The sequence below is a fragment of the Martes martes genome (assembly GCF_963455335.1).
Source record: "Martes martes genome assembly, chromosome: 7".
Lineage (NCBI taxonomy): Eukaryota > Metazoa > Chordata > Mammalia > Carnivora > Mustelidae > Martes > Martes martes.
In genome coordinates, this window is record NC_137894.1 from 53,454,375 (window position 1) to 53,467,917 (window position 13,543).

Here is a 13,543-nt window from a genome sequence, read left to right on the forward strand (position 1 = left end):
AAAAAGTCTTACTCCAAGTGTGATCCAGCAACACTAGCATTACCTAGGAGTTTCCCAAAAATGCAGGGGCTTAGGAGCCCCCCTCACCTCCGCCAGACTTACCAGCTGAGAACCTTCATCTTAACATGATGGGTAAGCACAGTACCTTCTGAGAAGCCCTGTTCTAGGGGATGAAAGGACTGGAGCCCTCCCACTGAGTGGCCTAGGGCTGCGATGTGGAAAAAGAAATCTTCCTTAGGAGAATTTGGCGTTGTTCATCTTAGGAGTTAGGCTTCTCTCTATACCCTGGCCCAACGTGAGAACTTCCCTGGCCCATTCTGTGGAGGCATCAGCTTCTGCTTGTCATCCTTTTTTGTTACTGACACCTCAGTTCATTCAACATCCTCCCCATTTGTTTTTTAGCTCCACTAGTCTCTACCCCAAACACAGGCTTATGTGGGAATTCTCCTTTAAAAATAAATACCTACTGGGTGTGGTGCATAAACAATGAATTTTGGATCACTGAAAAAAAAATTAAATTTAAAAAAAAGAAGAAGAAAAAAAATACCTACTGTATATCCATGGAAACCTCATTTGGCTGTTGCAATCTGCCCTTCAGTTTCTGTCTATAAACAGCTCCATGCTAAAATGTATTTATTCTGTGTAAATGCTATAAAGATGTTAATTGTACTTATTCTGTGATTTTTTAAAAAATCAAGTCCTAGATTGGAAAACGAGGATTTTGAAGCCTCTGAGGAACATATTTTTTTTTTCTTGTTGTGGATGTGGACTGCGTGGCTGGAAATACTTCTTTATTGCCTTGGCTGCCTGGGAGCTCAAAGATGATTCAGCAACTTTGTGGGAGTTGATGCTTTGCTTACCTGTGTTCTATCCTCCCCCCAACCCAGGCCAAACCTTCAATTCTGTTCTATACTTTCTCAGGACCCATGATGATCCTATTTTACCATATATATATATTTTTTTTTCACAAGTGGCTCCAAATCCTTACAGGAAAAAAACAAAAACATTTATCTGGGGTGCCTGGGTGGCTCAGTCAGTTAGGCAGCTGCCTTCAGCTCAGGTCATGATCCCAGGGTCCTGGGATAGAGCCCTGCATCGGGCTCCCTGCTCAGCAGAGAGCCTGCTTCTCCCTCTCTGCCTACTTGTGCTCTCCATCTTTCTGTCAAATAAATAAAATCTTTTAAAAAAATTTTACCTGTGCCAACGTTGAGGAGATCTGGAGTAAGGTAGGTTTGGGGGCAAATAAAAAGGGCATATTGTATTTTTGTTATCAAATGCTTAGTCCATGGGAAAATCAGAAGGTGACTTACAGGGTTTGATAATTGTTCTTTTTACCAAAAAATAAAATCAGTGCTACTAACAGAGTAAGTAAGATGGGAATGGACTCTGGTTTTACTCATTCATTCCTTTTATTCATGTATTACACCTTTAACAAACATGGACCAAGTGCCTGCCATGAATAACGTAAGAGCCTGGCACTGGGAGGAATGCAAAGTTGGTCGCTGCCTTGAAGGAGCTTCGAGTCTGTGAGAGACATCTATGTGTAGGAAGGGCAGAGGGGAGCCACCAAGTAATGGAGTGCTAGCTGCATAAGATTTGAAATGGGGAGACCATGTTGAACTGGAACCAGAAAAAGCTTCATGGAGGCAGTGGCATTTGAATAAAATATTGAAGGGCAGACAGAACTGTGATGGGTCCTGGAAAACTAAGAAGTGAGGAGATAGGGAGCAATGTGCAAGAGCCAAATCACGGAGAGGTCGAGGGACATAGGACCCTGAGAGAAAGGCATGTTCCCAGTGCACCCTTCCCTGTCCTTTTCACTCCAAAGATTGGGTTCTTTTCTTCAAACTTCCTGATCTTTGCTTGATCATGATTTAGATGAGTGGCAACATCTTCCGTGGCAGGGAGAAGAGCCAACAAGTGAAAAATCTCAGAGGTGAGGAAGCATACTAACGCCACTACTGTAAACGCTCTTTGTTCTCAACTTGCAGTTGGAGTTGGAGTGGCACAAAAAGGGGTTCATCAAACCCATGAGATGTCCAATCTTTTTTTTTTTTTTTTTAATAAAAAAAGAAAAATGTCACGACCCTGAAGACCGTGGATGGACCCACAGGGACATTCAAATTCCAGTCTCAGAAATGCTAGCTTGTATAAAAATGCCTTCTACTTACAAATTCTTCCCTGCATGGTTTTGTATTTAGAGAGCTGTAAAAATAAGAACACAAAATTAAAAATATTCCCGCAGAACATGTGGACCCCAAAGAATAAGCTCAGAGAAATGTAGTTTGAGAAACACTGGGAAGAATGTGAAACTGTGAGTGGGAGTCCCAAAGTCTGGTCCTAGTCTGTCATGAATTAGCTGGGTGGCCCCCTGGCAGGTGGCTTCACATCTCAGGGCCCATGTGCCAGCCCTGCTTTAGCCACTGTCAAGTGGAAATAAGAACGCTACTTCCTGGGGTCATCCTGAGGACAAAGGAAAACACCTGTGAACACGGAGGACAGTACCTGGCAATTGTCAAATGCAAAATCAACGTTCGCTATCATCATCGTCATCATTACTATTGCGGTTATTGGAAGAGCTGGGAGGTGCCTGGTGGTTTGAAAATTCTCTATATTCTCAGTCCCTGTCTTCAAGGAAAACTAAGTGAAGAGATCAGACACATGTGAAAACCCAGGACTTGAGAAAAAGGAGCCACCCGGAGAGCAAAACACTACACCTTGGTATTTTCCAAGCAAAGAGAAAATGTCACAGCGGAAGTCTGGCCTTTCCATTGTTTACAAAGCTACACAAGGAGCCCTGGTGATGATCTGAGACAGATTTCTCTTGGAAAACAAATTTTATCCACTCCAATCATTTCTAAGGGAAGGTCTGAATTCATGGCAAGCTGACCTTCATCCAAAAATCCACCAAAAGACAAAAAAGGGATCTATCTCTGAGGAGGCTTTTATGTACCTAGAACATACTGCCTGACGTTTCCCAACACCACCGGAATTTCTCAAACAGCGCCTTGGCTCTAGGAGATGAAGGGCTGCTCTGCTAGTCCACTGGGATCACATATCAGACCAGTTATTGATTTGCAGCAAAGTCCTTTGGCTCACTTGGCCTCCCATTTCTCCACTTCGGAATGGGCAGAATAGTCACCCACTTGTCACCGAGTGCCATCCATTACATGTTTTGTGGCGTCTGGCTCACAGAAGCCATAACAAAGCTGGTTATTCACTAAGCCCATTATGTGGTATGATCATAAAGAAGACCCAGGAGCAATGAAATGAGAGAGCAGCTTTTCTCCCATCAGTGGGCTCCCCCTGACATCTGCATGTACCTCATGGCTCGGACCGTGTGTTACTTGGGTGCTTATCAATTACTCTTATTATGCTTTGCAGACAGGAGGGAACAGATGTGGGTCTAATGCTGGAGCCTCATGCCTGCCTTTGATTTACCACATTCAGGAAAGCAATTACAGGCACCACATTTTTCTTTCTCTTCTTTGCCAAGCAATTTCACCGATACTAAGGACCACGGCTTTCTTGCTTCCTAAGGGAGACACACCTCGGTGAAGCTGCAGAGGCTCGCTCTCCCAGACCCCCCTGAGATGTGTCTCACATGAGCAGTGCCCCCAGGTGAGGAGGCCCAGCAACCAAGCTGAGTTTTCTCCACTGTGTAGGAGCACAGCTGCTGCCCCTCATGTCACTGGCTCTTGAAATACTCCCCCCCAGCCCGAGGACCCCCCAGCTCACTCATTAGTCAGAGCAGTAACCCCCCCCCCCACCCGGCTACAGGGTAGATATTGAAAGCCCAAGAAAAAACACATTTTAATAGACCTTCTGTGCAGATTGTTCTGTCTTAGACATATAATTCCATAAAACTAAAGAGGTAGAATTTTAAGGCATCTCAAAAAATTGATAGAGCTTTCCACCTTAGTAAATGAAGTGGCATTCTCTCCATTGCACAGAGGGTATCACTGAGGCCCCAAAGCACACAGCTGTTTCGTATCAAAGGGAAGGGCTGGCAGCTTCAGTTCTCTTGCCTGCTCATGTAGATTCATTTACATCACACGGTTTGACTCAGGGTAAATCTGATTTCATTTACGAACAAGCCAGTTGCCAAGACGTCCTATACTAGTCTTATCTGATTTTTGTGTATCTTCTTTATACAGCTTGGTATTAGCTGTTCCAGTACTGAGTTCCTGGGCTGAGGGTGGGAGCCAGTCCTGCAGCTGACCTTGCCCAGACCCTCCCAGCTCAGTGCCTCCCCCTCATCGGCTGTGAGCTCAGGGCCGAAGACAGCGAGCCGGGCATGGAAAGCAGAAACACAGAGAGAACATGCAAGATCCAGTGTGACTGTCTGGCTTGGAGTGTGCTCCTAGGCAAGGAGGGGTCTTTTGGAGCCTCAGTTTCCCAAGGTCAACTCTTCTCCCCTACCCCCACCCCCAAATCAAAGCCAAGAAAGAGATTCCTCCACATGCTTTCAGTAATACATACTGCTTATGAAGCACTGGGGAGGGAAAAGTCAGGTCAAGTCCATCATTGTTTGGGTTCTTTCTGACACCCACCTTGTGATTCCGCCCATGCTTATCCAACAGGGAGATGATGGACTTGATGTGGCCCTCGGCTATCAGATTTAAGGCTTCTGGGCTTTCAATCAAGATGCAGTGCAAAACTTCCAGGATACCTGCATGAATGTCACACACAAAAAAAATCACCTAGACATGAAATGACCATCATCTAGAAACCTAAATAATGAGAAAAGACCATCCTGAGGGGACAGGATATTATCTGTTCCTTGACTCTATTAAATATCTCCAGCCAGAAGAAAGACTGTGGCCGTGTCTGGTAGATTTCAGGAGCCTCGGCGGCCTACCTTGTCTGTTATTTAGAGGGGAGTTTTGTTTAGCACTGGCTGTACCTCCCTTCGTCCTGGACAAAGATATGCATCCTTCTATGTCAGAATGCAGAGAAGCAGCAAGTGAAGTAAGTCAGAGAAAAACAAATACCAGATGACTTCACTCCCACGTGGAACTTAAGAACTAAAACAAAGAAAAAAGAGACTCGACTATGAAGAACTGGCGGTTACCAAAGGGAAGGTGGGTGGGGGATGGGGGAGACAGGGTGAAGAGCGCATCCTGAGGAGCCCGGAGTACAGCGTGGAATTGCTGACTACGTCCTACACCTGAAACTGATATGACACTACGTCAGCCATACTTCAATTTAAAAAAGGAAAAAATTATAGAGAAGTGGCTATAAAAATGGAATTCTTAATTTGGTCAAGCCAAGCAACACCTAAGTTTAAACCTATCTAAAAAAACAAGTGTCCAGTTGACAACAGATTCTCAAGATCCTTCAAGTAATTTGGAAAGTATCTGGAGTTTTCCTTGAATGAGAATTTTTCTGAGAACCACCCCAGAAATTATTTTCATTTTGTGATGCACTGCTGTATCAAGCAAACTATAAACGCAGTAAACAAAGACTACTTGTCTTTGCCCCTTTTCTCGGGATGCTGTGTGGTTTTTGGTATTAAGCAAAAACTGAAGAAAAGCTAGCTGGTGCCCCCAGAGCCTGGCACATACAAGGGCAAAGCACCATGATGGAAATACAAGGGAAGTGGTTGGCCTTTGTCCTTATTGGTTTTACTGAGAAAATTCCCCTTGGTCTGTGTTTCTCGAGGCGTTTATAAATTACTATGAAATGTAATCTGGCCCATGGAGGAAGCACTGAAGAAGACGGAGGCTTGGGAAGACACAGGTGTAGGTTGATGGATAGTCCTTAAGAGAGCTTTCCTTTGGTTTGTCTGTTCAAGCTCCAGCCATCTCTAGACAATGAAAAAAGCATCAAACCTCTCAGTATCCCAGAGAGGGGCCCACATCTGTCATGTCCACTCATCTCTGAGGAAGACCACTGCTGAGCCTCACCGCAGCCACTTAACCATGATAAACTCTCTCTGGCTCAGATTCTCTGTGAGTCATCAAGAAGGGTTGTAGATAGGGCGTCAAGGGTGATCGAGGTTGGCAGCAGGGGGAAAGGGGGACAATCATTTCCTCCTCTCCCATGGTCATTGTTCAGTCTGCTTCTGACCAAACAGTCAGGAGAAGCACGTCCAGAGAGGATTTAGAAACCCAGACAACAAGAGTGCAGGCAGCAAGGGAAGAGACCAGGAAACTGAGTGGGAGATGGGGAGGGGTGGTGGCGATCAAAAGATCCAGGGGGTGGAGATGAACACACAAAGTAAAAAATGAAACAGAAAAGGAAATCACTGAAGTCTAGCTTACTGTTGTTAAATAAAGCCAGAGTGATGCCAGGAAGATTTAGGACTTTCTTTTTGTTGGGAGTAATTATTTGCAGATTGTTGTTAACTCAGTGGAAGAAAGAATTATTTAAGGATTCAACTCTTTTTACTTTTTCTTTTCTTTTTTTATTTATGCAAAGGGGGTAAAACCCCACCTTCTGCAGTTGTTTCTTGTCAATTCTTACCTGAGGAAGATTCTAGTCTGTCCAATTTGCTGATTAGCCAATCGAGGTTATTAGAGAATTGAGCGCAATTGTTTCTGTTTCCACGAATGAGAGCAGCTGCAAAGAAGGAAATGTTTGAGCATGTAGGTTAAAGGACACGAGGATGAGCATAAGAATTTGGGAAGCTGTCAAATACTTAACTGCTTAGCAACTAAAAGGAACTGAGTGTAACAATCTTCCCCTTCCAACCCCTTGGATACAATTATTCCTATATTTGGAAGAGTAAAAATCTACCATTCACTCAAATATTCCAGAGAATTTATGCACTGAACACCTGTCTACTTGCTGGGAACAGAGCAGTAGGAACACAACAGCAAATCCCCTGCCTTTATGAAGAAGGTGAAAGAGACAATGAACACACAAATTCATAAAATTACTTCGGATAGCAACAAGCAAGAAAAATATCTGCTTGGTTACTGGTTTAAGAACTCCATTCTTTGCAGTGTTTTCTTAACCCTAGCTAGAGATTTGCAATTTTCCATGCTAAGGGAGGCATCCCAGTGAAAACAGCTGGGAAGTTTGGTTAAACTAATAGGTGAATAATAAGGAAACATGAAACTCTAAAATATCTAAGTCATATCAGCATATTACAATGATTCCCAAAGTGTGGTCCCAGGACTGGAATGTGTCACCTGAGAAATTGTTGGAAATGCAAATTCTCTGGCCTTATCCCAGATTTACTGAATCTGAAACTCTGGGGAGGGGACCCAGCATCGGTGTCTTAACAAACTCACCAGTTGATTCTGATGTCTGCTCATGTTTGAGAACTACTGGTAGATGATATTGCTAAGGGAGGGAGAGAATATGTTGCCAGTAGATTTTTACCAAGCTAGACCCGGCTAACAGCCCTCCATAGACCTGGCCTCTGCCACAAATCCACATAAACTGGGCCCATACGCTTGCTCTTTATGCTTTTGGTTTTCAAAGATGGGTTTTACAGATGCTTGAAAGATATTTGGATAAGGAAAGGTCTTCCTCCGGACCTCTGCTTTGTATCTCCACAGTTAAAGGACGGCAGAATTCAGTTGGATTTCCAGGCCAGCTGCAACAAAGGGGTTAAGCACAGGGTGCTGGGGGCTCAGTTGGCCTCACACCACAGTTTTAGAATTTACGACATGTATGGCCTTAGGGAAGTTATGACATTTCTGAGCATCAGTTTCTTCTGATTCATGACTAAACGGGTAATAATACCTACACCTCAAAGTGTTGTTTCTCAGATCAAAAAGAGATATTCCACTGCTTGGCTCAAAAAGCTCAGTAACTATTAACTACTCCTGTTGTAAAAATTACTGCTGAGTTAGAGCCATACCGTTACAAAGTATTATAATTGGAAGGGATTTTACAAGGTCCCGCAGAACAGCGGTGGTCCAATCAGTCTGACCCTTGACACTGAGAATGTACCCAAACTGACGTCTTTGGCTCCCCTCTGGCCCACTCACCTTTCTGTGGACTTCCTCTGATGGGAGACATACTTCAGAGCAAAAGCCCCAAACGCTGTCTCATTGTCTCATCCGGGCAACTACCAGTGGGCCTTCTCACACAAGCCCACACTGTCTTCCACCGCTTCCCTCCCCCAGTGTGGTGGTCTGGGCCCGTGTGGGGGTGCTGGTGACCGCAGGCCCCGGGACATCACCCCCACTCCATGCTGTGAGAAGAAAGGCTGGGTGCTGGAACTTCTTCACTCTCCACCTTTACTCCCCCAACAAAAGGAGATAATGAACAGGCCAAAGCAGCGGGAATCAGGACTGCCCGACAAGCAGCCAATGAGAGGTCAGAGAGCTGAGAAGAGGAACCGTCCTTAACGTGCAGGTGTCCAAGTCTAAATGTGGAGGGCACTGCAAACACGTCTGAGTCTTGTTCCCTCATTTTAAAGAGGAGGGACTGAGGTGCAGAGAGACAAAGTGACTGTCAAGGGTGTTATGGGTGGTTTTGGCAAGACTGATCTCCACCTGCCTTTCACTTGCTGCTGACTTCTTGCTCTACGTGTGGAAAATACAATAAGCTGCCGGCTAACAGAGTGAACGGCTGGGTGAGAATCAAATGGTTAGAAAAGGCTTCTAAGTGGAGCCTGGGTGGCTCAGCTGGTTAAGCGTCTGTCTTTGGCTCAGGTTGTGATCCCTGGGTCCTGGGATCAAGCCCTGCATGGGACTCCTTGCTCAGTGGGGAGTCTGCTTCTCCCTCTGCCCCTCACCCTGATCATGTTCTCTCTCTCTCAAATAAATAAACAAAATCTTAAAAAAAAAGAAAAAGCTTCCAAGAATGAGGCTAGATGACCATTGGCCATGTAGAGACGCCCCCTTGGAAATCTTCCCAGAGAGAGGCTGCATAGGCTTACCGAGCAGTTTGTAGAGGAGGTTCAGGATTTCCTTCCAAGCCATGCCACTCTCCTCCCTTGCGATCCCCGCAAAGTGTGCCACACTGTTGTAGATATTTAAGCGGTCAATGCAGTTTAACACAAGGGCCAACATTCCCTGTGAAGGACAGGTGGAGAAAAGATGAAAGCTCCCGATTAAGAAAGCAGGATTCTGTTCTTTTCCCTCCCGGGTCATTCACGTTTTATAGCTGATGACGCTAATGTGCACACAGACCATCACATGCCAGTTTGGATTTTGTTTTCTTCCTAAAAACAAAATATACATTCTTATGCCTCAGAGACATGAAATAGGATCCATATGGGGGGGGGTTGGGGGGAGGTGGGAATCAGCAGTTTCCTCATGACAGGTTTGCCCCCGTGTGTTTAATTCCATCTAAGGACATATCGAAAGTGGGAGCATGAATGAGGCTCCCAAAAGCTTGCTCTGGGCCTGGCGTGAAATGACTCTGACTCCCCCAGCAACAGCCCTCGATACAGTTCCTATTTTCCTGTTAAATCTCAAGAAATTCCATTCAGATGCACAAGACAACCACGCTTGCTTCCTCCCTCTCCCCTGTCAAAAGGGTAGGATTTAGAGACAATAAAACCAAAAGTGGATTTTAACTGCTTCTCTTCTAAATGACAATATGATGCTGCCCAGTGAAAACATCTGTGCCTGGTTGTTTTTAAAGAGAGAGAGAGAGAGAGTCTCAGTAGCCTTTCGGGCATCATCTCCCCAGAGCCAGTCTGCTTGGATCAGGAGACTGAGCACGGACGGGTCTATAGGCCCCTAACTTTGGAAACACCCAAGGAACAAGCCCTGTCCCCAGGAACAGAGGGGCTGCAGGAGTAGGACCATGGCCTGTTACTGTCGAATTATCAGTTCAAGTTCAAAGAAGGCCTGTGACTTTTCCAAGGTCACACCTCGCCAGGGATGAAGCCTAGGATGGAGCGAGAACTTGAGCCAGAGCCTCCTGGGTCCCGAGTTAGTTTTTCCTTGCATCCAGGTCTCCTCCCTCGTGATCCAGACACTTGGGTTCTTAGTAAGACCTGGATTTACTTGTTATCTTTCAAGTTGAGGTGCCCGGTCATTGCAGACATGGTAGAACCTGGACATTTGTATTTTTTCAAACAGGTTTCCTAGGTAATTATGACAGCTTCTAAAATTTGGGAATCACGGCCAATGCCATGCTTTAACAGCGGAGACTGACTAAGCACAGACTGGGATATGCACGTGCACTGCGGCACTGAAGTTCTGAAGACTTGGAGTCTTCCAGCTTCAGTGGGAGTGTGCCAAGATCCATGGTTACAATGTGTACTGGGAGCGTCACCACGGGTGGCGGACTGGGAAGGTCGGCTGCCAATGCATCCTTTCCTTTCTGGCGTCCCTCTCTCTCTTGTTCTTCCATAACCCGTGCATACCCGCATGCACAGAGACAAAGCTAAACTGCCATCATAAGGATAGGCTAGCTCTAGGAATCTATGTATTTATTCTCTCACAAAGAGAATCTCAACTTTTAATTTTTTGGACTTACTTCCTCCTTGAAAAGATTCTGTCTGTTCTTGAGTGAGCGGAGTTTGTTCTGTTTGTCCTCGTGCTGCATCTCCTCCTCCGGGGGCTGAAAGTAGGCAATCAAGTCCTGCAAGGTTTGCAGGACCTCTTGGATCGGCAGGGTGACAGGGACCGCTGCACGGTTGTTCCCGCTAAAAACACAAGATGGACGCAGCTCAGGTCTGGGCCTTGGGTGGGGACCCTGACGCACGTCCGCTGGGTCCTGGTTCTTAATTGCCCCACAGTGGGCACCAGGCCCTGCTTCCCACAGCAGTCACCGAGTGATTACCACACATCCACGTCTGCCAACCAAAAGAGCCACAGAAGAAAACATCTGACTCGATTTTAAAGACCTTATGTCAACAAAGGGAAATGACCCATGCCTTCTGCCACGCTTTCTCATTTTCTGCATAAGAACACTTTAAAAAATAACTTACTAACTCAGTTCTTTCAAACGATCCCAGATTCCTCTTGGAAGAGGTTAAACATTAGGTTGGAAGGGTTTCTATCAACTCCATCTGTGTTTTTGCCTTCTCTCTCCCCTTCTGTCTCTTTCTCTCTTCATGGTTCTCATGTCTCCGCATGGGTTTTTTTCATCAAGGATTTGTGTGTGTGCATGTACACACCAGCTCCTGCTTCCCCCTTTGTGCGGTCTCCTCCTGATTCCTCTGTGTGGCCTCCCTGCTCTTTCTCAGCAATCGACCCCATCTCTCCGCGTCCTTCCTCTCTGTCTTCATGTCCCCTCCTCAGTGTTCCCTCTCCCACCACCTCTCTTGCTCTCTCTGTTGTGGCCCTCTTGTCCTGAATGTCTGTTTCTGTCCAACTTGGTCAGAGTTTTTAAAAAAGACTTGTAATTAAATCCTGTTAATACAGAGAGACCACAAATCTCCACAGATGGGAAAAAGAAGCCATTTCCCATCTGCTTGATGGGTACATTGGTGAGCCTTCTGGAGAGCAAAGGCTATGAGGAGGAAGGGGAAAATGGACCCATCCCCTGTGAAACTGCCTCACTGCCCCAGGGGACTGGGAACTGGTTGAGTGTATAAATCACCTCAGGACTTTTCCTTGGGTCAATTTCTAAGGAGTTCTCCTCAGCATTGACAGGATATTTGGTTACCTATCAGTGTGGACACATGCTAAGAAAAGACTTACCAGGCCTAAAGCAAAGGCTTAAGAAGCCCAAAGAACACTCAGATTATGAAGCGACAATTCCAGTTTTGTATACAAATGGCCAAGTGCATGAGATGAGGACAGAACCCCAGTGGACTACAGACACGGAGGGCCTTCTCACCAGGGTGGGCGCTGGTCCACGGGAAGAGCTACGGAAATGCTCACTTATGACTATCCGAGATACTACAGGATATAGAGAGTGGGAAAGAGAATGCTGTGAGGACATGAAGTGAAGGTTTGGGAACACAAAACCCAGTCAGGAATGACTTCCCAATTCTAGATTCAAGGAAAAAATGAATACAGTATCTCCAGTATGTTTGGCCCAGATGCAGATTCTCCCAACCCCTGCCCTCCTTTTTTAAAAAATTTTGAGTTTATTAGAAACAATGACATGAGTTAAGTAAAGAGTGTTGCTTTGGGTATGTATGTATGTATGTGTGTGTGTGTGTGTGTGTGTGTGTATATATGATGAAAACATAAAAGACATTTTTAGCATTTTTGTAGTTTGAAGAGAGAACTACACAGAGGGCCAGAAAACCCAAATTATAGTCATTGCCATGAACCTATGATATTTGGAGTGTCTCTAAGCCTCCTGTGCTTGGTTTTCCACCTAGAAAATAGGAAAGGTACAACCTTTATTATTGCCAGGGTCCTCCTGGGTCTAATTTTGTTCTGTGGGTTCTTATTGCTAGATTGCTTCATCTTGTCCCTTCGAAACCCATCAATATGATAGTATTCCACTGGACTAAAGGCAGATCCCTCCTTCCCTCAAAACAGAACACATCCCACCCCCAGGCCTGGCACTAGGGACAGTGGGGAAACAGACATGACCTGTGAATGGCTTCATGGTGATCACCTTCTACTCCAGAACCTTGGGGGAGACCAAGATGTACCCAGGATAAGGACAAGATGGTGTCTCGATTCAGAACGAACTACAATGGTACCTTGGTCATCCCAGCCTTTTTTTTTTCTTCTGCTCGCTGACTCAGCCACTGCCCCACTATGTTCCCAGATCTTTGCAAGGACTTCTATTGTTTAATTCAAGTAAGATCTCAGGGGATTCTGAATATTTACCATACTATTACCATAACACAATTATTTATGTAATGTTTCCATCCTAAGGTTAAACTCAGGACAGCTGGATAGTATCTACTCGTCAGCAGGATTTCTGAGACTCCCTCCCCTTTCACATCGTTCATGTGTCCTACTGGACAGCTCCCAGCAACTGCCCAGAGGACGATGAGACAGCACAAGCAAACTTTAACCTTTCTTCCTCATTGTTCTTTCTTCTTCCTTCCCTATTCATTTAACTTTAATTTGCTTTCTCAGAAGGCCACCCCCCTCCTTCTGGTTTCCATTGTACACAGAATGTTCTGTCAGTTTCTCAAAAAAGATAGGAGGGGAGAATCTCCTTACCATTTTTTTTTTAGTCTTTCACTTCCCAGCTCTTGCAAAATTCAAGTACTATGGCTTTTGCAGCCCCCATCCCTGCTGCACAGGTTTATTTTTCAGCAGTCCTCCTTTCTTCTAAAACATCCTGTGGCTCAGAGAACCAAGAATTTCCCCAACTGACAGGGGAACATCCAGATCAGCTGACTGAGGAACTCAGGAAATCCTCTCCCTCACAAAAATGATAAAATGGGGCAAAATCATCCCAAACAATTTTTTTTTAAGGACTCTAGAAATTGACCAAAGGCATACAACAAATTGAGTTTTTTGGTGTGTTTTTGTTTGTTTGTTTGTTTTAAATAATGAGGCACCTGGATGGCTCAGTTGGTTAAGCTTCTACCTTCATCTCCAGTCATGACCCCAGGGTCCTGGTATAGAGCCTCACATTAGGCTTTCAGCTCAGTGGGGAACCTGCTTCTCCTTCACTCTCTGCCTGCTGCTCCCCTGCTTGTGCCCTCTCTTTCTCAAATAAATGAATAAAATCTTTAAAAAAATTTAAAAAAAAGAATGAG

The 13,543-nt window shown here is 45.2% G+C and overlaps 1 protein-coding gene across 2 annotated transcripts in view; it reads right to left on the minus strand.

The window, feature by feature from the left end:
- RYR3 (ryanodine receptor 3) overlaps positions 1–13,543 on the minus strand; it is a gene marked incomplete at its 5' end in the record, with an annotated part of 503,048 nt that overhangs the window by 231,207 nt on the left and 258,298 nt on the right. For both annotated transcript variants that reach the window (XM_080809903.1, XM_080809904.1), the window contains 4 exons: positions 4,554–4,672; positions 6,469–6,564; positions 8,843–8,978; positions 10,396–10,564. In XM_080809903.1, coding sequence (XP_080666029.1) covers positions 4,554–4,672; positions 6,469–6,564; positions 8,843–8,978; positions 10,396–10,564 — 520 coding nt within the window. The remainder of the gene's footprint in view (positions 1–4,553; positions 4,673–6,468; positions 6,565–8,842; positions 8,979–10,395; positions 10,565–13,543) is intronic.